The 24,987-nt window shown below is 36.9% G+C and overlaps 1 protein-coding gene across 2 annotated transcripts; it reads right to left on the bottom strand.

Annotated features, from left to right (window-relative positions):
* Positions 1–3,428: 3,428 nt before the first annotated feature.
* On the bottom strand, positions 3,429–23,598 carry LOC105394357 (inactive pancreatic lipase-related protein 1). Of its 2 annotated transcripts, none has more exons than XM_011566246.3 (8): positions 23,355–23,598; positions 15,177–15,234; positions 13,776–13,914; positions 11,147–11,260; positions 10,554–10,705; positions 6,654–6,874; positions 4,354–4,510; positions 3,429–3,917 (listed from the first exon to the last, which is right to left on the bottom strand). In XM_011566246.3, the coding sequence occupies exons 1-8, from the start codon at positions 23,401–23,403 to the stop codon at positions 3,815–3,817; spliced, it is 993 nt and encodes a 330-aa protein (XP_011564548.3). In that variant the 5' UTR covers positions 23,404–23,598; the 3' UTR covers positions 3,429–3,814. The 2 variants fall into 2 exon arrangements, with proteins under 2 accessions (XP_011564548.3, XP_011564547.3); XM_011566245.3 differs by lacking the exon at positions 23,355–23,598 and adding an exon at positions 15,384–15,568.
* Positions 23,599–24,987: the final 1,389 nt, after the last annotated feature.

The raw sequence follows: 24,987 nt of genomic DNA, 5'->3' as shown, positions 1-24,987 counted from the left end.
GCATTAAGTTAATTTCTTGTGAACAAAACCTTAAATGAAGTAATAGGTTAGTGATAGAGTTCTTTTACAAAACCATTTTTAAAATCTTACTTATTTCATGATCTAAAGAAGACAAGTTTACTGCATGCTACAAAATAGAATGAATATTTTCTTAAAATAAAGTTTTGTTATTTTTTCACTCGGTGTTTTTTTTGCTCATTGTCAGGCTGGTACAATTGATAGTTATCATACTACAGTGCGACAAACTTATATGTTCCGGTGAGAGCGAACTAAATTGATCCATGAAATACATTACTTCCTAATGAATTATATATTGATATATAGATGGGTTTATTAAAACCACAAGAGTGAATGACGACTACTGGCTAACTTAAAATCTTATAGAACGAAGAAATATTAAATTACATTTACGTGAACTCTCACCGGACCAGATAAGTTTGTCGCACTTAGGGTTTCGTTCCCGTGTTCCCGGGAATTCCCGTTCCCGGGAATTCCCGGGAAATTTGTCCTTCCCGAAACCGGGAAAAAAATAGCATTCCCGGGAATTCCCGGGTTTGATTTTTAATCGATTCTATGCTATATTTTCATATTTATTTATCTGTTTCTCCTATCTTAAACAAAAAAAAAATGATCGGCAGGCTTGTCGTATACGATCAGAAACTCGGTTTTGTTGTATTGTATTGTATTTATTATTCATTACATGTCAGGGAAAAAATAACTAACTAACTAATATTACAAATGCGAAAGTAACTATGTCTGTATGTCTGTCTGTTACTCTTTCACGCCAAAACTACTGAACGGATTTGAATGAGATTTGGTATACATACGGTCTAGACCCTGGGAAAGAACATAGGCAACGTTTTATCCCGGAATTCCCACGGGAAAACCTTTTAAGGCGAAGCGAAGCGCGCGGAAACAGCTAGTAATAATATAAAAATGAAGTCATACCTAAAAAAATATTACTATGTAAATTATTGTAAAAACATACCTACGAGTTATTGTTTTCGCGCAGCTGCATTGCAAAGATAAATGACTCTTCTACATTACCTTGTTTCACCTCTTCCTGATTCAATATTTTCATCTTTATTTATCTGTTTTAGGTAGGCGGTAGGACGCCTACCTAAAACCAAACAATTGATCGGTTTTTACATATGTGACCAAAGAGTACGTAAAAGCTAACGCTAGTGTGACGCCAGTAATTTTTTTTTATGTCACCGTTTTGTGTCCGCGTTTATTTTTTATAAAATTACTAACGCATAGAAAAAACCAAAATAAGAAGTAGGTTGAGCTATAAATCGTTGAATGAATTACCTCAAGTGTAATTAATTTTCTATTTCAATTATATATCATAACAATATTATTTTCAATCTGTTAATTTTAATACTTGGTTATTATTTAATTTACAATGAAGAAAAACAAATGATTTGGAATGTACAACAAATCATTATAATTTTGGTTGTAAATTTATCTGACTGTTGCTTTCTTCTACCTATACGAGTGATAAAAGTATACTTGATTTAATTGAAAGTGTTTAATAGACTTTTAATACCCGAAAATAGCAAAACCAAGCATTTAAAATAAATTCCCGTTTCCCGGGAATTCCCGGGAAATCTTGAAAAAAATTCCCGTTTCCCGGGAACAGAAAAAGGTCGGGAAAAACGAAACCCTAGTCGCACTGTACTTAACTTCCATAATATAGTTTCAGGATGAGTTTCAGGTAGGTATGTATTTGAACAGCTGAAAAACAGAATATGATGTTACCTGTAACGATTTCTTCGGTGTGCGAATTATGAAAATTTGGCCATTTAAATTCATCGATAATTGTAAGTATTATTTGTTTTCAATATTTTAATACGATCAATTAATTTAAAACGAAAGGAAAACATTGTTTTTCAGGGAGATACATTTTTAGGTATTAATTAAAATATGCAAAGTAAAATTGTAAATTCTGTTTTATTGTTGTTTGTAATAAAATAGGAAGCAATAACGAATCATTCAATTTAAAAGTATCTTCACAAATAAAACAGGGCTTGGTGACAAACACAGGTGACAAACAAAATATAAGAATTAAATTCCCAATAAACCTTTAAACTAAATTGTAACAATCTCTAAGTAACACCAAGGAGAAACAACACAAAATAAATAACATAACACGAGTATCCGTGGATTAGGGTTAAATTTTATCATTGATTGAACCAAACAATGAGGACGGACAAAGTTCCTGACTAAGTGAACATAAACTGGATCAGGGTTTTTTTTGTACTACTAAGCGCTGGTTCCACGATGTCTCGGTAAAAATTATCGTAAAAGTTGTTTTTAGGTTAGTGACAGCATGATTTTTATCTTAAAGATACACAACTTTGGTCCCGCGTCGTGAAACACGCTGTTATAATGATAAACCAAAACAAATGACATTACATTACATAGTTCTCATAATCATACATGAATAAGTACAAAACAATATGATATTCTATGTAACTAGGTCACATACTTTCTATGAGATATAAAAACGCACTACATTAAAAAGTGATTTACCACAAAACATCAAATACCGTCGTGTCAAACGCTCTAAAACATTTTTATCCTATTTTTTTAACAGGTATTTTTAATCACATTTATGAGGCGTTTCATAGCATCTTGACAGCGTTTAGCATCTGTCAAATTTTGACGGTAAGATCTAAAGTTTACCTAAGTTAAGATAATTAAGAAATTTTAGTTACGATCCTACAAGCTACGTACAATTTTTCCCTTGTTGGTTGGTACATGCATGAAAAAAAACACTTCGGAGTCAAATCAAAAATTTCCATAACTTCAAACTGTAATATAAATATCTTCCATTATACTTAAATCGAAGGATATGTTGAAAATTGGTCTCATAAAGTCATAACATACATAAGTACATACTTATCTAGACTGGAGCAAAACCAGAGCTCTTACCATGGCATTTTTTTCTAAGTAAATAAACTTGTAAAATGCACTTTCCACCATCGTATCGACGTTTATGACTACGATAGGGACGTTTATCCAGGTAGATAAAGATGTCATGTTATGGGCGCTGCCTGTACATTATAGTACACACTCAATAAGGTACTACTTCAACTAAATGCTATTTTCTACTTTATGTAGCTCTATTATTTATTGAGGCCTTCATATTGTATTCGTTTATATTGTTATCTAATACTACTCGTATAATTAAGTAAGCTATATAAACCCTTGTATCGTCCTATCTACATTATTTTACTAAAATGTATCTTTAATGGTATGTGAAAAACTACTTTTTTAAGTTATGCATGGAATATTTATCTATACAACAGACAGACATATTGTAATTTTAAGTTATAATAATAACACGAATAACCAAATTAAAGTTTTGGGCAGTTGAAAAAAGCTCATTTATCTATAGATAATTATCTGAAATTTAATTTTAACTCTTTAAATTTTATGTAACGTTCTAATTCTTTAAAAAATATATTTTTTGAACATTTTGTATAGCCAAGGCAAGATTGAGCTAGGCGTTTAATTTTAGGCAAGCCAGTAATGAAAAAACAATAACAAACATAATCTTCAGTACCTACTACAAACTTTCAGAACCGTATTAAAGTAGAGTTTATATTTTCAGTGGAGTACTTACTACTACTTTGGTTTCTTTATATGAGGTAGGTATTTTTATATTCAAACGTGGTGTGTATTCGAATTTTTGCGTTTTTAAGTCAAACTATACAAAATCAGTCATGAAATCAAATTTTAACTAAAGATCAGTGTCAGATAATCCTTATAAAACTAGTCACCTACTAAACTCTAATGGTTCTGAACCTTAAGACTCCTTTGAGGCAGGGGCTTGTTTTCTTCTGATCCCATCCATGCCTCTTCCAAATGGTGTCTGTCCATTCGTTTTTAGGTAAAAATTTCCTCTTGCACTGAAAAAAAAAACACAGATCGGTTATTGAAATCAAAATCATCAGTTACAGGCTTGACGACTAGTAGGGTATTCAACCTGGGTCCGACAGGCCGTATAATGTGAAATATAGCCGGGATTGCCATACAAGATGCCCATCGACCCCAGGCGACTTTTGGCTACCTGGTACTTACCTAGTCTTCTTTTTAGCGTGTATATAACAAACACAAGAGATGGACTAGGGTTTAGGGAGGACGCTTCTTTCATGCAATCTATATAGTACCCAGTAACTAAGTCTATCTAATCTGCATACCTAGCACGGGAAGCAAGACGCGCAAAACAAGACGCCACAAAAATCTTGCCTAGCGTTCGCTCGCATCGCGCGACCTCGAGAACTTTTATGAAATCTTGTCGTGTGCTTCTTGCGCCCCATGCTAGGTATGCCACAGCTGCCTCACCTATTATCACAGTCGATGCCCATGTAGACCACCCCGACCTCGGGGGTGGGGTTCTCCTTGAACTTCTTGTAGGAGTCCGCGGGGGAGGCGGGGAAGGCGCGGGGGGTGCGTACTGATTCCGCGTAGAACCTCCACGACCGCCAGTGGCTGCAGAGATCTGGAATTTACAGAAGATTTGTGTTAAACTACGTGTTGTCCGCTTCGCCCTGAAAAGTTTTCTCGTGAGATTGCCGGAAGATATAAATAATGGAAAATCCGTTCAGTATTTTTTATGTTAAAGAGTACTCAAACTCTCCTTTAAACAATCAATCTTAAAATTTGTTTAGTTTGGTTTAATTGGAAGATGAGAAATACATCTACAAGTAGGTATACTTAAGTGCCCTCTGGATAGAGGTCTGAGAGCGTTTCCAATTTATTGTAACATAGAAACTAAATGCAGTGCGCGTGTGCGTTGCATCTGATCTAATGATGTTGACGCAAGTCTACTCAAAATGGTCATGAATTGCCTATTAAAGAGGAAGTATTTATAATAATATAATGTGCAGAAGTAATGAACTGAAGTGAACCAAAAATTATAGCTCGTAAATTACTCATCCTGGCCTAATCAAATGTAATTTATTGTTCAATTACTCGTATTATGAGTACTTATAATTATTTAGTAAAATGATAAATTCGGTGAACATTACATTAAAAAAACATACAGACCCATTCAGAACCTCTTCCTATTTGAATTCGAACTTGGTTAAAAGAACCTTTATGTAGATCACAGTTCTTGTCTCATGTTTGTTTCATGTGACTGAGATCATTACTAGGTCATTAGTCATTACGTTACATTACATGGGCTCTGCCTGGCAAGGTTGTTGCTTGTAGCGCGAAGTATCAAGTGATTGTGACGAAACTTGAATGTTTTAGAACGGTTCGGAATTATTTTTAACCGACTTCAAAAAAAGGAGGAGGTTCTCAATTCGTCGGGATCTTTTTTTTTTTTTTTTATATTTTTTTTTATGTATGTTCACCGATTACTCCGCCGTTTATGAACCGATTTTGAAAATTCTTTTTTTGTTGTATTGGGTTGAGCTTCCAGGTGGTCCCATTTTTTTTTCAGAATTTTATCTCACCCCCAAGGGTGGGTAAAGGGGTAAAAACAGGGTATGAATTTCCATTTTGGGCACATATTAACCGATTCTAATGAAATTAAGAACGTAAATATAGTTCTTATAACAAAAAAATATGATGGTGACCTTGAGCTGATCTGATGATGGAAACGGAAGGCAGTCAGGGGAACTCCTCAACGGTATATAGCAACTACTTCGTGTTTAGGCTTGAATGATTCGTATTGATTAGTAGGACTTTTTGGTATCATTTGCAAGGTTCAAATGATACCAAAAACTTTTAATTGAAAATTATTACAAATAAACTAAAAACTATTAAATAAAATAATAATTAAAAAAATTTAAAAACCGACTTCAAAAAACCACTAAAATGTAAGAAATAATTTAAGGTTTACACAAATTCTACTCGTATGAGACAGTACAAATATACCTAAGCAGGAACTGTTCTTTTTTGAAGTTGGTGCCATATTTCTTCAGATTACTTTGTCACCGCACCAACATCAAAAAAGAACAGTTCCTGCTTAGGTATATTTGTACTGTCTCATACGAGTAGAATTTGTGTAAACCTTAAATTATTTCTTACATTTTAGTGGTTTTTTGAAGTCGGTTTTTAAATTTTTTTAATTATTATTTTAGATAGGTGGTATTAGGTATAATATGTTGCGTTGCAATAGCCAGTCGCAACCTTCCTGAGAACATTCTAATCATGTAGATTTTAAAATATAATAGGTAATATGTAAAGTTACGCTTAACATATTTATTGATAGCGGTGTGTAAGAAAAGTAAAGTATTGATGAGAAGACTCTTGAAGCGCTTATCATTTATCAGATAAGAGTTAAGAGACGACATGTTTGAAGAAACTAAACGCCGTTGAATAGCTACTCAAGTTCATAGCGATGACTTCGCTAAACCATGAAAGTAATAATACTATTATATTATGAAGTTTTGATAACGTTGACTGAATCAGCTAAGCAAAAACATGGGAGTGGGTAGCAAACGAGATAAACCCCCCAGACTACGATAAGAAATGAGCATAATACTAATATTTTACGCCAAGTTTGAAACATTTAAAACTTTGGATAAAACATTTTGTATTGCCTGCTTTGCCTAGACACTCTCGAGTCATATTTCACATGGAAAAACTCTGGAACCTTCTAAAGCTCTAAACATCTTCAAATTCAAACTCACTATCATCAGACAGCGGTATAGGCGCGAACTTGGGGCAGCCCGGCTGGACGCTCTTGCCCCCGTTGGGCCAGAAGTCCACATGGCCGGTCCGGACCGGCGCCCCCGTGCAGCCGGCGTCCGTGTGGATGATGTCCACGAACTCCGCGTCGGCGGCCACCACGTGCTCCAGCATCACGCCGTCAGGGTAGAAGCCGGGGAACGCCGGGTCTAGAGCTGTTAGGCTGTGGAGATGGAGAATTTGTTGGTGTTAGAACAGTATGTACTATAGCAGATAAATTGAAGTATTTGCGGGTTAGCTTAGATAATAATAAATAATAGAAATATGTATTTGCTTGTTTGCCGCCATTTTATTAGTGTGACAAGAGGTGACCATAGACTACATAGAGGATGACCATAAATAAACACATCATTCCTCCACCTTTAATTGTAAAACTAAAATATAACCTAAAAAACTTGTATACAAAAATATCATAGAAAATATTGTATAGAAAAACATGCACCTAATAAAATAACTAGCCACTTATCATGTCTCATCGTTATCACACATCTCCCCAAAGTCCCTACCCTAAAGTCGCGAACAGTCGTGGACGATCAGTCGCCTTATCGCGGCCAGTTATCCGCCGGGCGCGTCCACCGCGGCCGCAGCTGAGTCGTGCACCGCCTCGCGGCACACCGCCTGCTCCCTCCACGCACAGCGAGGGCCTCGGCATCTGCTGCATACCGCCTGCTGTTGATGACTGCGGAACTTTCCTTCTTAGTGATTCAGCGGCCTGGCGCGCCTGTCGCACTCGCCGCCTGCTGTTCCACATCCGAAGTCTAGGGAATGAATGTTGGCCGATTGCTCTTCGGGTATCTTCTCCGGTAGCTGATCGCGCGCCGGTCTCGTGCCTGTCGCTCGGTCCCGCCGCGCCAGCCCCGGCCGTCCTCGAAGTTGCAGCGAACCGCGAGCCTATCGACTCACATCTCTCGCCCACTGCTCCGCTTGCAATTTGAGACTTGCCCACATACTGTATTAATTATTTCGCCCCCCGCCAAATAAACTTATTCACCTTTCACCCGTGGTGCGTAAATTTTATCCCATCCTCGTCGCCATTGAAGTATTTGCGGGTTAGCAGTTAATTATAAATAATAATACATATACGTGTTTGTTGTAAAACGGCCATTTTATTAGTTAGCGTCACAAGAGGTGACCATAGACTCATAGACTCCATAGAGGATGATGACAAACACATCATAATGATGTGTTTGTCTATGATCATCCTCTATGGAGTCTATGAGTCTATGGTCACCTCTTGTGACGCTAACTAATAAAATGGCGGCTAACAAGCAAACACATATTTCTATTATTTATTATTATCTAAGCTAACCCGCAAATACTTCAATGGCGACGAGAACGGAGAAAATTTACGCACCACGGGTGAAAGGTGAATAAGTTAAATTTGTCGGGGGGCGAAAATGATACATGTGGGCAAGTCGCAAAATGGCAAGCTGAGCAGCGAGCGAGAGATGCGAGTCGAGAGGCTCGTGGTTCGCTGCAACTTCGAGGACGGCCGGGGCAGGCGCGGCGGGACCGAGCGACAGGCACGAGACCGGCGCGCGATCAGCTACCGGTGATGAAGATACCCGAAGTGCATGCGGCCAATATCTTTTCCCAAGACTTTTGAGGTGGGACATAAGGCGGAGAGTGTGCAGGCACGCTAGACCACCAATAAGGAAATATATCAAGATTCAAGAGCAGGCGGCATGCAGCAGAGATGCCGAATCCCTTGGTGTGGGTACACGCAGCGAGGGAGCAGGCGGTGTGCCGCTAGGCGGTGCGCGACTCAGCTGCGGCCGCGGTGGACGCGCCCGGCGGATAATTGGCCGCGATCAGGCGGACGAACGTCCACGACTGTTCTTTGTTGTTAAAATGGTATTGGGGGAGAAGAAGTGCGGACAAGTCATGCTTTATAAAGTGTTAATTTAGTAGGCGCATAATTTAGTTTGTTTAAAGTTTCCTAGCATATGTTTTGTACTTATACAATTTTTTTTTTTTTTTTTTCAATCTATTTTATTTAAGGAACTTTTGTCACTAGGTGACGATGACAGTCCCATCGTACCCTCTAATTAACATACACACAACAATAAACTAAAAACTAAGAATGAAACTTAAAATAATATAGCAATTTGGCTGCTTCTGTATACAATATTTGATATCATATTTTATTATACCGTTTTTTAGGTTATATTTTAGTTTTACAATTAAAGGTGGAGGAATGATGTGTTTGTCTATGATCATCCTCTATGAAGTCTATGAGTCTATGGTGACCTCTTGTCACGCTAACTAATAAAATGGCCGTTTTACAACAAACACGTATATATGTATTAATATTTATAATTAACTGCTAACCCGCAAATACTTCATAAATACAGTAGGTAAGTGGGAGAGGGTAGAAAGAAGGGACCGGATGAGGATTTTCTGACAGTTCAAACAGTAAAAAGTCTGCGTAAATTTGTTTGGCATACGGGAGTCACAATCACAACCTAGCGGCACCTAGACCTACACGATGGAAACCTAATGAGAAAACAAGTCCTAGTCCTCTGGATGAGAATTGCCCCAATTATATACTAAGTCTATGGAATTGCCACCGAAGTGACAACAATTTGACCTGTGAGTCCCCTTCATTAGTGATCAATTGAGTATCTTTACCGATCGAGTATTAATGTTAATTTATCAAGTCCATAATATGAGCTACATTTTTATGACTGTAAGATGTTTGTGTAAAATACATACCTAATTGATTCATAATCGAAGTAAGCGAGCTATTTGCAATTATTTTTATGGCCTAGCAACTCGTTACTATAAAAAAATAATTGAACAAAACAGTATTTTTATACTGCACGTGATTCATATTAAACTTCATAGGAATTATAATCGGCTACAATTACTAAGATTCACAGGTCTGACTGGAATATTTGATATACACACACACACACACACACACACACTCACGCTTTGTACTAATGTACTCCCTTGCGGGGTAGGCAGAGGTGCATTGCTGCACCCACTTTTCGCCAGAGTGTTATTTTAGTCCCAATGTAATAGGGGGCGGGCCTATTGCCATTTTACGGGCACATCCAAGACCCGAGAACAAATATCTGTGTTTAAACAAATATCTGCCCCAGCCGGGAATCGAACCCGGGACCATCGGCTCAGTAGTCAGGTCACTAACCACTACGCCATTCGGTCGTCATCATATTTGATATATAGAAAGGATAAAAGTAGTAGTTTATAATAATAGGAGTAGACTTTCACGAATTCCCAAAAGTCATACTTAGATCAAAAGTTGTTCAGTATAACCCCCTGAGTCACACCAGCTTACTATAGCAACACCACTTTTGCAACATTCCTTATCCCTATGTGTACTCACTTAAATAATATTATTAACTAACATTGTACACGTATTTCAAGTATGTAGACGTGCGTGCAGATATCCATCAACGCGTGGCGACAATCTTGATAAGAATTCATTACGAAACCGTCTGTCCAGTGACTCCAGTGTGGTCAAATGACCGGCCTGCGGGCGACAGGTTGGTCAGATATCTACATGGTGTCCTCTATTATTTAGTTTTCTGACTTGGATCTTATATAGACTCTCAAAAGTATTTTAGCAACATTTTTGAACACTAAGTGGCCCGTTCTTATGTAGCCACTAACGATAAAAAAACAAGAAGAGAGCGAAGAGTGAAATTTTTTACAGTCTGCGGCCGCAGCACGGGTCTCATATCAACGTCGATAAACTCGTTTAACACTCGTTCCTCCAATCACAGCGCCTTTTTATGGCGAATCGCGATACAGTGTTTATCTGCGTCGACAACTAAACCATGAAGCGGCTGCAGATGATGACGTTGAAAGCTCACCGTTTGACAGTCTTATCGTATTGATTCCTCAACTCCCGCGCAAAGTACCCGGCGACGTGGCTGCCGAGCGAGTGGCCAATCACGTGCAGCTTCTCCAGAGGAAGCCCCGCCTCCAGCAGCTTGTTGAACTGCTCTGCCGCAGCTATGCCCACCTGGAGAGAGAGGGAGATGGAGATATAACTTAAGTAATTATGACGCTACGCGCGATAGGGACAACAAAGTAGCCTACTCGGGTGACATTTTTATCAGTTTCATGTCACCGTCATCATGGACAGTCAGTCAGTAAGTGTATCACAGCTAGCTGATATGAATGGGCATATCCTTTCGTCATAAAATGGTGGCAAATCCTCCACAATCCTCTATCCATAGGTAATGCGAACTTGCCAGAGGTATTTCTCCAGCAGTGAGTGGCTGATGACCATGGTGAGGAAAGGTGAAAGGAATATAAAGTTACTTACTATTACTACAAACAACTATCTAACAGCCCGAGGACTAAACAACATCAAGCAGTTAACCCAAAAAGTGACTTGGTTTAAAACGAGATCTCTCTAATTTGAATTGCAAACTGGTTTGTCTAAAAAAGTAAATGTTACCTTTTTAGTGTTTCTGGCCGCGTTCAAGAGATACGAGCCGTGAGCCATGTTGGACCAGTCTAGTAGCACCACGTTCGTGCCCGGCCGCGCTTCCAAGTATGCTGTCACCATCACCTTTGAAGATAGAAGAGAGATTATTAAACTTTCACAGTGGATTTTCAATGTGAAATTATGTATGAAGAGCAAAGAGCATTAAGTATAAATTAAGTACAACAACTGTAAATGTATATTATTATGGTGTTGTTACTGTTGATCATTAATTTGATGGAAGGTAAAAAGCATAATTTCAATAAGATTTCAATGGACTATTATGTACTACATCGAATTGCATCATATGTAATTATTCGGGATCGCAGATATTCTATGCAAATACAGGCAAATATCCTTAAAAAAATAAATATATTTCCCTCCCAAACCACTTGGAGCCTCTCATTGGAGTGTGAGGCCACTTCATTACCTGTCGATGGCAGTGGACCCTCGGGGAGGTCAAGGACAGAGCCGGAGAGACCTTGGGTGAGGTCTAGGTAGGGTTTCTGATTTCTCGACCTGTTTTCGTTCTCGAGCTTCGAGAATTCTCGAGCCCAAATTCTCGAGTCTTCTCGAGTCTCGAGCCTTTCTAAGAAAACCTTTAAAAAAAGGCCTTTATTTTTTTAAAAAGCACTAAAATTCATTTTTTTACTTTATCAACTTAATCACAAAGAAAATACTCATAATTAGCGGTCTAGCTAGCAGCCAGCCAGCTAATTACTAGTACAAGGTGGGCCAAAAGTAATCACCCTATTGGAAGTTGCTCTCAGCTCTCAGTTGTGCAAATGGCCGCCAATTTTAAATCAGTTTTGATATTTGGTGGACTAGACAAATGCAGAATACAAGTTCAGAAGCCGTGGAGTGATAATACTCCCCAAGAACGCGGAATAATTGTGTTTATTCAGTTTTCGGGTCGCCTTTTTTTCATTTTATCTGTCATTTTCCCTGCAATATCGCCTGATTTAACCGTTTCAGACAGTTTATCTGCGGTTTTTTGAAGTCCCGTGTTTGTGTGAATAAACCCGTGTCTCTGGAAGCACTTAAGGACATAATTCGACACGAGTGCGAGAATCTCTCGCCCGAAGTTTTCGCTCAAGTGATGAGAAATGCCATAAAACGAGCCCGTATGGCAATCAATTGTGACGGCGCCCATTTGGCCGATATCATCTTCTCGAATTTACCAATAAAATTGTAAAGGTTCAAATAAACATAATAAAAAAAAGGATCGAAGTTTTTCATTTGGAAAAAAAATGAGAGCCAAACAATCATCGGATGACTTCTTTTGGTCCACCTGAACTAAGAAACAGTACTTAACTATTACTACGTTATCTTTTAATCATTCATTGGTATCAGTGCATCACTAGCTTAAATGGAGATGAAACATAATAAATCATAATACACGCGCATGGTATGCGTGTGTGTTGTTAAAAACGGCACTGGAAAATTCGAATTGAATATTCTTAATTTTTATCCCAAGGCTCGAGAAATTCTCGAGTCTTCTGATTTTTTTCTCGTCTCGAACCAAGCCGAATTTCTCGAATCTTCTCGAGCTCGAGAATTCTCGAGCAGAAACCCTAGGTCTAGGTGAGGCAGTATAATGGTTATGATGATTGGACGCTGTTGCGTAAAAAGGACTCAATCCGCAAATTGTTCAAAATTAAATTGTAGTAACTTACACAAAATTTTACTAAAATGTACTGTTTTTTCAATCCAGGCCCTGTAGCACGGGGCGCTAATAAGAAGTGACAGGGGTTCTCCGTCGCGCTCACTCTTGAGGCTGCGCGATGTGAGTGACAGCTATGCAAAACTTTTGTCAGGAGACAAACATAATGGGAATACGATTTTACTTAGATTTTAGTGAGAATGTGGTATTGCTATGAAAAATTGTACTTTTATGGAACTTCATACGTTCATAAGTAATAGCTCAGCGATGTTCATGTGGATTGAGTTGAGTCCTTTCTGCGTAACAGCGTCCAATTTGTACGTAGGTATTTCAAAGTTGTATTTATTTTGATAAGAACATGTGCACATTCACAACAAACACGATTATCTTAGAACCGAGTCGGGTTTAGACGCACTAAGATTATAATTATGCAGGTTATGGGTTAAGAATGGTTAAGCAGATAAGCTTTATGATTGCGATAACTGTTTTCTTAAACTAATCAGCACCGGGGTGAGGAATGCTTTGTTTGCTACATTTCTTCTGAATATACATACACGTGATTTAAAATTACTCTAAAGGTACCAATTGGCGGCGGACGATATGCAGTAACGCTGCAAGCGACGTTATATTTTAGTCTATAGTATGTACTGTTTAAGTAGTACGAGTATACTTACCTTGCACCTCAACACCAATTAATTATGTCAAAATAGACTCTTCCATCCAAAGAATGTCTGGTAGAGATTGCTTTAAGCAACTGCTTTATTAACTATTTTATTTATAAGTTGTATTTTTGTAATATTTTCTTAAATGGTGCAAAATAAAGAGGATTCTCATCATTAGCCAATAATCATCCACTGCTGGACGTAGACCTCTCCCAAGGAGCGCCACAACACTCGGTCCTCGGCCTTCCTCTAGTGTTCTATTCTATTCTATGCTTACCTCAACACTCTCTTTAAGAGCGGTCTCGACGAAGCCGTGCGTGTACAGCACGGTGGGGGCTCCCTTGTCGAAGCCCTTCGCCTCCAGCAGCCGCGCCGCCTGGCTCAGCCGGATGTCCACGTACTCGTCGAATTTCGTCCTGGGGGAGTAATGAGTAAATATGTGGGGACATCTCACACACGGCTGCCAAACTAGGCAGAGCCTGTGATATGGGTGTCGGACAGCTGATATATCTACACAAATATATAATAATACTTACATTATTAAAAAGATAAAAGGCAAGGCAAACATAAATGCTCATCACACAGATGTTTGCCCTGGGCGGGATTCGAACCCGCGGCCCCAAGCTTTGGAGGCCGCTTCACAACCGCCTTAGCTACGGTGCCGTCTAGAGGTAGCCGAATGGAGGCAGTGGTCCAAAAGGCTGTAGATACAGCTAGGGTGGGCTAAGCTTAACCCAAGAAACTTGATTAAGAAGTTAGGTCGATTTGCTAGGATTTAGCTTTGAGCAGCCGAGCTCGCGAGATGCCTTGCATTCGGTGTCTTTACTACGACATAGAGTTTCGGTTAGTGCTCTGAAATTTAGTTTTTTGTAAGCTTTCCTTGATCAAAACTTTAAGAGACCACCGACCGAAATATGATACACGTTTTTGCAATCAGCCTGTATAATAAATAATAATGATATAAAAACTGGTCCAGTAGTGATAGTTTAAAAATAAAACGGGGTTAATACTCGGTTAATAGTACTAAATATTACCTATCCATGTCTGAGTTTCGCAGACAACCTTTTTTTTCTTATGAAAGTTGAATGTTTATTAGCGAAAATTACTACCGCAGTTATACATTCGCGAGTAATGAAAAATTCCACTTTAAAATTATTGACACCAAATAGATCATCCCCCTTATTCATAGAAAAGTTACAATACGTTTTAACTAATAAACTGTTTTGTCCCTCTCTGTCAAAGAACAAATTGTTCTTTGTTGGAGAGGGACAAACAGTTTATTAGTTAAAACGTTTTGTAACTTCTCTATGAATAAGGGGGTAAGTTTTTTAAATGAAAAGAAAATCTGTTGTTTTATTTTTGGTAATATTCTGATGCGCTGTTAAATGTACTTAAATGTTGTAAAAGACGCCAGTTTTTGTCAAGTTTTTGAAATGGAAAGAAAATCTGTTGTTTTATTTTTGGTAATATTCTGATGCGCTGTTAAATGTAGTACGTCATTAATGTAGTAAGTACTTTTCCATTTAGGAGTAATTTGGTATCATACTATTGTCACTAGAACTTTTTCATTACTCGCGGGTGTAGGTACCTACTTACAAAATTAGGCATCCTTCTTGTACTTTTACGTTAGAAAAAGTATTAATGACCAATATTTATTACGAAAAAAAAGAATACATACCCATTGTAAAATCGTAAGTAAATATCTTCTATACTATTGGCTCGGTCTGGTAAAATTCCTGAAAAAATAAGACATCTTACATTAATTATGTAAATTTTATACTTATTCGTTTATTTTTGGCTTTCTCACAAGACATTTTAAAGAACAATAAAAGTAGACTAATTAGGTAGTAATGGAATAAATTATAATTTTTAAGTCGAAGTATACCTTCACTGAAATACACATCCAAAAAATTCAGATCTCCTTTGTGTAAAATATCAGCTAGAGTTGGCGATTGCAACAGCAAACTGGACAGAATAAAAACCAACTTCAACAAACGACGCATTTTACAGAACTGAATTTCCTTCAGGCATGCGAACAGTTTCAGAGAAAATGAGAGACTCCGACATGTGATTGATGCAAATTGCTATGGTTTATCTATATTTTCCTTCAGGTCATACCTCTTAGTTATAAATAGGTTACAAAGATCAATCAAATCATTAGATATAGTTATTATTATACTTTATGTAAGATAGAGGGTCCCGTACTATATTCATTTCGGTGTGATAATTCAGTAATGCCCAACACTAAACTTTACTATACCTAGAATCCCCAATTTTTGTCCCAAGAACAGTTACAATTTACATTTTTTTAAAGCATATTTAGTGTTAAAACTCTTTTTTTAAAATAACTGTTCTACATTATTATACCTACTTAATTATTTTGTCATATAAATTAATTTTACTTATTAAAAATATCTTGAGTATTCAGATTTAGAGCTGCTAAAGAGGCCGTGTCAGAAATTGATGGGCCAGACAGAAGTCAGGTCAAGAATGGAGAATGCCTAGGCGATGTCTAAGTCTAAGTTTAGGACACACTGAAATAGTATAGCTATACCATTTCAGATGTTCCTAGAATGATACCAGTGAGATTGAATGTGGTTCAAAGAAACAAATAAAGTTTGGAATCCTAATGGTCGTAATTTATAAAATTTCGCAGAAATTGGTTATTAATGTTATTATGCTGCACGAACTGTTGTCCACAATCCGAGTAGGAAGGTAAACAAGTATGGATGATTATGATTCTACATTAGTTTATATTATTTTCATAGAATACAATAAAGGGTTTACTGAAACATTTGAGTAGGTACTTCGAAATAAGCACTTACGCCTTATCAAGTGTTTTAAATCTATTTTCTGTGTGCCGTGAAGTGTTACGAATTAAATCATAAAGTGGTAATGAATATTATACAGGCTGTTGCAAAAAGGCCTATAGTAAGCCAAAAGTCACTCAGTGACTGCAACTGAAACACTTTTTTTACGACTTTTGAAAATGTGCGTTTTTTGCGTTGTTAACACCCCTCTTTTTCCGTCGGGGGTTGCAAATAGGTCGGTAGTTGGTATGTACACCTCAGTGAACGACGTCAACAGTTTACTTATCATTAATTGTGGAGTGTTATCATATCACTATCTTCGGCACAGTGGAAGTTTAGGATACGTCATAATATAATAGGCACTTCCTATTAAGATTAAGCATACTTGTGTCTGCGAAAAACAATACAAATGGTTATTTATGTATTTTTTTACATAATTATTTATTAAGTATAATTATGTCTTATTAATGTAAGTACCTAAATTTGTTAAAAACATTCCAACAGACGAAGATTATATGTTTATGTTGGTTGGTGATGATAATGATGATGAAACAAGATCTCTGACGTCTAGTCAAGATACACATTGATGGGTTACAAGATTTACTGTTTTTTATTGAAATTCATGCCATTCAATTTAATAAAGCGGATTCGATCCAATGGGGAGTAACGCGTGTGAATTTGCCGCTAGGGGCGCTGGTGTCGACTGAGGTTAAGTGACATTTTACTTTTCATATAATTTGTTTGGCGGGCTTCGTGATAAATTATATTTTCGTTCATTTCCCTGTTGAAAAGTGATCTCTTTTCGCGAAATTATCGCAAATATGGATTATTTATCGATGAATGTGCACGCTTTGAAAGCTGAATTAAGGAAAAGAGGCGCATAAATAAGCGGTCTCAAAGAGCAGCTAATTCAGAGGTTAGTTTGTTTACTGTTTACAAACTTATTTTTTACGAAATGTATGCTTGTTTGCTTAGGTAACAGCTATGTTTTTGCTTTTTACAGACACCAAGACTATGACCGTAACAGTAACTTGGTTGTTAACGTAGAGGACAGCATCATACAACAAAATGATTCAGTGTATACTGTTGAGTGGCCTTAAGAAACTTTGTATAGCAGTGTAAACACTAAAAATGAAACTCCAGATCTAGATATTGTCACCAATGAGTAACTACTTTGGAATTTATGTACAGTGTACGGTGGCCTGCGCCTAAAAGTATACAGGCGGAGTTTTTAAAATAGCGATCCCTGATGATGAAGGGACCAGCTACATCTGTTATAAATCCGGGGATGTGTTGTGTGTGATGTGTGTAGCAGTGGTGTTTATGTGGATGTGCTTGAGCAGCATGTGAGCTTGAGATCGCTATTTTAAAATCGCCGCCTGTATACTTTTAGGCGCAGGCCACCGTACATACCATCGCTCTTACGGTGAATGAAAACATCGTGATAAAACCTGCATATCTAGATTTTCGAACCCACCAACCTGCAGAGGACCAGTGTGGTAGGAAATGGTCCAAGCTTAGGAGTGGAGTTTAGACCTTAAGGCGGACATGGACAAAGGCTCCATTCGAGTGAGCCAGGTGCAGGTACTGACACCCCCACAAATAATAGAATACTTAGTATACTATACTACCATTATTAAGTTTCAACTAACAACTCAACCAGCATTCATTGTGTGGATTACTAATGTGTTATATTTTTTGTATAGCAGTGTGTTTAAACGGAGAGGATAAATAAAAGTTAAATCAGTGTGTAATTCTTTTATTTTTAGTGTATTTATTAAATGCCTAATCCTTATTTACATTATGTTCTTTCTGAAATTGGTTATAATGATTTTCACAAACACGAGATTATCGGATAATAATTATTTCACAAGCCACTGTTTTAGAACAGTTTTATCACTTGGTAACATATGTCCTCCTTTTCTTTCCCAATATAACGGATCTGAACAACATTGCGGCATAGTAACTCGATATGATGATAGTTATTTTATAATTAATAAGCTTATAAGATTCAAGATTTAAAAACTTTATTTGGCGCCAATTTGATAAAGTCGCCTTTGATAAATTTGACAGCTATGGTACCTCTTTACCTCAGTCGACAGTGGCGCCAACTGGTGAGCAAAAAAACGGTAGTCCCCATTGAAATCAATTTAATCGATAAAGTTTAACGCTAGTTTATTATTTCTATGTTTTTTTTCGTTCAATTTAGGAATTTTGTTTAAGAATAACATAATAGGATTGTGGGAAGGCCTGAATCTTGAAACTATAATAATATTTTCAAGAAATTCTCTGAACTTTTCATATTCTTTAATTTTCTGTACGCGTAGGTACTGTACCTTCTACTAATATATGAGGTTGTACTTATACGTACGTATGTACGTACTACGAAGAATACTTGTAGCACTTACTAAATTATTTTGTATGCAGACAAGGGATCTATTTCGGTATCCCTATTGATTGTTTATCATTAAGCGAGCGAATTTCAGCCTTATTACCATGTATTGACAGTCTCTTGTCATTCACATCATTAATTGATAGTTCTGGGGCAATTGGCCGGTTCAATGAAACCCTACAAATTGATTTCAATGAGACAAAGTACCAAAGGATGATAATAGTACCTATAGTACCTATGTTACATTTTTTTTGTTTGTACACCATTGCAGAGAGGTAACACTTACGAAAGTATGGCGAAAGTATGTGTGTGAGTGTATATGTTTGTTACTTCTTCACGTCAAAACGGCTGAACCGATTTTAAAGGATTTTAATGAAAGGTACGAAGTTAGCTCACACCTTGGATTAGGCACTTTTTATCGCGGATTTTTTACGGGCAAACTTTTTATGGCGAAACGGAATAGGAAAGAATAGATAGTATCTTTATAATGTTATCATATTAATTAATAGTTTTTAATTTTATTGCACAATGCAGGTGTACGAATGTTTTGTTAAAAGACCGCCTATCAAATAATTTAATTTATCACTTTGTGGAAACTTTTAATCATGATTTTTGAACTGCCGGCACTAGTTAGCTAATATTTATAACAGCCTTCAGTTAATTCCCAACCTACACACGTAATAACTGTGTATCCTTGTAAGCTACAAAATCTTCCACAGCTCAGAGGTCAAACAAAAAAACATAGAAAAACAACAATATTCGGAGTTAGTCGGTACAAGAGGAAACATAACTGATTCTAAAGTGATCTTCAATTATACGTGAGTGGAGTCATAAGGAGGTCTTAATAAAAATATTAATTTCGTCATTATACCTAACTAGCTTTCCACGAGGGCATCGTACCGCCTTTAAAGGCTTTCCCGTGGGAATTCCGGGACAAACGCGTCTATATAAATCATCATAAAGTATAAGTAATAATTTTGTATAAAATACCTATATCGGTTAAAAAATATTATTATTGTTATTGTTTTTAATGATTGTTCATTATTGAACAAAATTTACTTTTTACTGGTACCAATAAACACTATTTCATTCATTTAGATAATTTCTGGCGAAAAGTGGGTGCAGCAATGCACCTCTGCCTACCCCGCAAGGGAGTACATTAGTACAAGGCGGGAGTGCGTGTTTTTTTTGTTTTTTTTTTTATAATTTCATATTATTAACATATTTTTATATTATTCTATTCTGTCCTCACACGGTATAGGTGCACGCACGAAGTTCATCACCAAATTTACAAGGCTATTTCTACTGATGCCGATTCCGATGTTAAAACAGGTTATGTAAATTAAAAACTATGAATTTTAATTCAAGGATGAAAGTAATACATAATATAGTTTGATAATTTTTAGGTCTAATATTATGATTTATAATAAAAACGTGTCTGTTGTAGTATTCATTATTACAGAAATAAAATTTTTAACATAATTGTTTCTCACTGCACACATATGGTTTTAGAGTTTTATCATTTCTTTTGTTTTATTTATTTCACATTGTATGCGTCAATGTTTTGTAGATGTTGTTGTTGCTTTGCTTAGATTAACAATGTTCGTATATTGTTAATCTAAGTTGTTTTGTTTAAAACACCGGTTCTGGGCCCCAAGTCTGCTAAGGAATGGCGGCACAGTTGTGTGTCGGCAGCATGGGTTTCGCACTGTAGGTATTAATGATCTGCATTTTAGAAAATATTTATTGCATATTTTTTAAAGAACTAACGTTTATAATAAGTAATAAGTTTTAAGTGTTTCATATTGAACTACTGGGACTCACTAACCAAGAGAAAACGGATGCCTAAAGTCGGAAAACTATTCACACGACACAGCATTGAGCCGCCATTCCTTAGCAGACTTGAGGCCCTGGTGGCTGGATGAGGAAGGCCGAGTACAGTATCCTGGTGCTGTTAGAGAGATCCTATGTCCAACAGTAGACAATTACAGGTACTGATAATGATGATTCAACGTGTCTCTCAATTTATTCTGACCTTTTGATTTTGTTTTTAAAAACTTTTTTAATGTTACTACTTATATATGCATTTTTACAACAAAACAGTGATATGTGAAGATTTTAATTGAAATTAAACGTACCTAGGTGACCTAGTGTAATGGACTAATGGTACAGTAATTACTAATTGCCTATACAGGTTTCTTCACTGAGTTTTCCTTAAAACCTGAACACGTGCAAAGTATAACTTCCAAAGAACAAATTTCAGGCCAACGTGAGAAACAAAATTTAACCAAAGAATAATATCCTTCTACAAGATAATTATGTTGTGATAGATAAAAAATAAAGTGATAGGTATAATCTATGTATAATACACTACAACCTCATCTCATTCATAGTATATTATATACAAGTTGTACCTATGCGCGATAACACATAATAATAATATCACGAAATGAAATTTTGTGACCCTCTCATATCTGAAATTTTCGCGTGAATGTTACCTATCCCAGGTGCCCCGCTAGGGGAAATAGAGTACATTAAGAACAATAACTTCAATCTGTTATATATCATTGATTTCTTCGGGGAATCGAGAGAGGAATGCGGAATAATTGATAAGGGTCTTGCCCAAGTATTTTTACTTTTTATCTTGCGCTCGTGTTCGTTGTCGTTCGTATCTGTTTCTGTGAATCTGCCTGTGGCCTGTACGGGGCAGTGTGTAGTTCCATCTTTGTGATTTGATTTATTTTTTAACAAAAACGGTTTCTTGATGTAATAGGATTTAGAAGGATTTTGATTTAATTAACAGAAACATTAAGTATACAATATTTTTTATTTAATTAAAGTAAATAGAAAGATTTTATATTTAAGTTTAATACCATTTGTTACATTCATTTGTAATTTTTTCAGGAGATTTGTGATTACACGCTTTGTAGTTTATTATTCACCCTGCCTTTAGTATTATTTAGTAGTATTTTAGTGCAAGCTTGCCTTGCAATAAACTTCGCTTGTACTATATTAAAAAAGGTATAAGTAAAGAAGCACATTTCACGGTAAAGAAGCAAATGTGTATGTTTTCTAGCGCCAATGTCAATGCAGGAAATGAGAAAGGCTCTTTGGGTCGTACAACTCGTACAGTACACACGCAGGGATCAAATGTCAAATCAGAGCACTAGGTTCATTCAGGGGGTGTAGGTATAGATTTTTGTCGTGGTACAGTAAAATTCTCGTGCTCCCACTTATAGCTCCTAAATTATTTGTTACGTATATTATACTTTAAAGAGTAATAGATTAGTATATTTTTTAGTTTACCTACGTAGTGACACACATATAAAATGTTTAATACAATAAAAATGTGAATCCGAACTCAATGACACAGAGTGATGCACAATATTGCATACTTCACTCACGCTGATTGATGGTGCTGTGACTGCTATTAATAATGCATCACATTACCATGTACAGAAGGTTCAGCAGCATAGAGGTAGTTATTATAAGTCAACTCTATTTGCACTTTTTGCTGTGCAGATTTTGAAAATATTTAATGAATAGAATGCCAATGCGTCTCATTCGCTATCATTGAATTAATTTATGATTTAGTCAATTAATGAGTAGAATGATATTATAGCTTGTAAGTAGACAAAAGTATTCATAAATTAAATTATGTAACTGTGGCAAAATCAGCCCTTTATAATGTACCTAGTTAGGTATTCAGGTAATCTTATTCAGCAATAGTTATTATTTAAACGCTAGCTTGTATTGTCTAGGTTTTAAGCAAATTGGTTTATCAGCAAAACTTATATTGCTAAGATAGGCAATATTTTTTGTTTCAATTTTATTTAATGTTATTTTCACTTTCAAAATGATCACGACCCAGGTTAAGTACTTATTATGGTGCTGAAGTTGGTGGTCAGATTTTCCGTACGTTATGGATATGGTATTATTTATACTCACGTGATAGGTTGCACATCGTCGGTCGCAGTCATCGTAAAAGTATGCGACTAATTAATTATTAATTAAATAAGTATAATAAATTAAATCTTGTGGCCTTGTGCATGCGGGTGTGCCTTCGGATGGCCTTTGTCTGCACGACGAAGGTGAGGATTATAATAACAAATGATAGAAATACATTGATAAAAAATTATACATTATGTTCAACTAAAGAAGCACAAAAGAAAGTAAAACTCTAATAATTTGTTATGTAAACATTGCGTTGTACAGCAATCAGCGCGCGCTGAAAACAATAGCTAGATAATGAAACGAGCGAGATTGCCGCTCGGATAACAGAGCGGGAATAAATAATGGCCCACTGAGACAGCGGCAGTAAACCGGGACAATGGTAACTGGAGCATCTTGCCGTGTCCCGGGAAACAACAGCTTCTGCCGCCGGCCGGGACGGAGGTGTCTGCACACCTGTCAGCTGGGCCACGTGCGCCGAGCTCGCCCGGACACACACGAACACTCCCGAACACCACCGCAAATAGTTTTGAACCGCATCCCGTACCGGTCTTCGCGTAATCGTAACCTTTCGCAACTTCAAAATCGAAATTATGCGAGAAAACGCAAACTTTTGACACCCCTACCGAACGCAGCTGCAAGTGTGTGGGGAAATAGGGGTGTGTTGTGTGATGTGGTGTAGTTTGGCAGTGTGTTTCCGTACCTGTGCCCCACCAGAACCGTTTCCATCCGTCGTTGAGTGCGCGGAACATGGCGGCACGCGCGCGCCGGTCGCGGCCAGAAGCTACACTGACTCGCTGACTCACGCCTCAATGGGTTTCGGCCTCGACCGCAACAATATCTCGCTAATTACAACTTCTCCACCACAGATTTTGCTTTTTAATAACACCATAGAGTAGGGAGCGATGTGCGCCTGTGATTTCGACGTGTTAAGTTGGAGGCTCGTCGGACCCTGATTGAATTATTCAGTAATTAGAGACGAGAGTGCTCTTCAAGGGGCGGATTATTTGACGTCCTCCGTCAGCGGCGAAATGGAAATCCGACAGCGAGGGAGCCGGTAGTGGGGCATAGTTCAACTTTATTAAATTACTTTGAGCAGGAAGGTGCCTCGTAAATAATTGCTCGGAAAAATGTTGAGGTGTTCCCGTATTAGGGTCAGATTTTAATGCTGTATATTTTCTGCCGAACAGCGCATTTTGCGACAGTATAACGCCTGAAAGGTAAGGAATTATGAAAATAATCGACGTACTGGAAATAAACATATGGGCAAAGACTAGAATATAAATATAAGTAGTTTTATGGGTTTATTACAAAGTGTTTTGAGGATAAATTGACGAGCAATCAAGCAGGCCGGAAGACAGAATGCAAGTAATGAAAACTCAGGAAAGTTCACCCCGCTTTTTAATACTTACCTTCGATTCACTTTTACAACATTTTCACGAAGACTAAGAATCCATCCTTAGAATATAATGTCTATAATAATAAGAAAGACTAAAGGTGCACTGTAAAATAACATGATATTGCGTTTGTTATGCGATAGCCGGTAGGGCAGTTTTGGGGCACATTTATTTGTTTACATTAATTTCCTTGAAAGCTTCAGCCGGAGCAGAAAAAAACGCGTGGCCGTTATTATTCTGAGTTAAAAACATATTGCATCATGACATTGGTATTGATTAAATTTAATTTTTTTTTAAAGGGTCTTCTCGAAAATAATGATATTAATCCATAGACCTACTACACATATTAATCAAATATTAATGATCGAACTTGAACCTTCCATCTAAAGGTTGTCTGGAAAATATCTCTTTAATTTAAGCTATAAGACCTCCATTTGTATCTTAATAATTCCTAATTAAGTCGAAGTCGGTCTATAAATAAAGGGTACTCTAATATATATCTTTGTGTATTTAATTTTCCTTTCACATGGGCTTAGATTAGAACACCCCTTTGAGATCAAATCGAAATACTTACGACTTTTATTTTATTCATACTGTTTTTGAGTAGACTAGTTTGAGTTATAAGTTTTAATACATTTTATTACTGCTTATATCACAACCGTTCTATTATAACAAAGAATATAAACGTATATCAGCGACATCTAGTATCGTACTAAAGAACTATTAAAGCGCCTGAAACTGCAAACGCGGAAATGCATCGCATCGTACACACTGAGCTTTCCTGGATGCAGGCTCCACCTGAAACCTAGATGACCTAGATCTGCCTAGCGCTGCACAGATGGCCTATTTCCGCACCTGAAGTATATTTAATTATTTTTACCATCATAAAAGCAATCAAAATTGAAAATAAACTATCTAAATTCATCAGTGTAGGTGTCA

This window comes from Plutella xylostella, chromosome 12 (assembly GCF_932276165.1).
Source record: "Plutella xylostella chromosome 12, ilPluXylo3.1, whole genome shotgun sequence".
Taxonomy (NCBI): Eukaryota; Metazoa; Arthropoda; class Insecta; order Lepidoptera; family Plutellidae; genus Plutella; species Plutella xylostella.
Note: the sequence above shows the minus strand (reverse complement) of the source record. Positions and strands in the feature narration are given on the sequence as shown.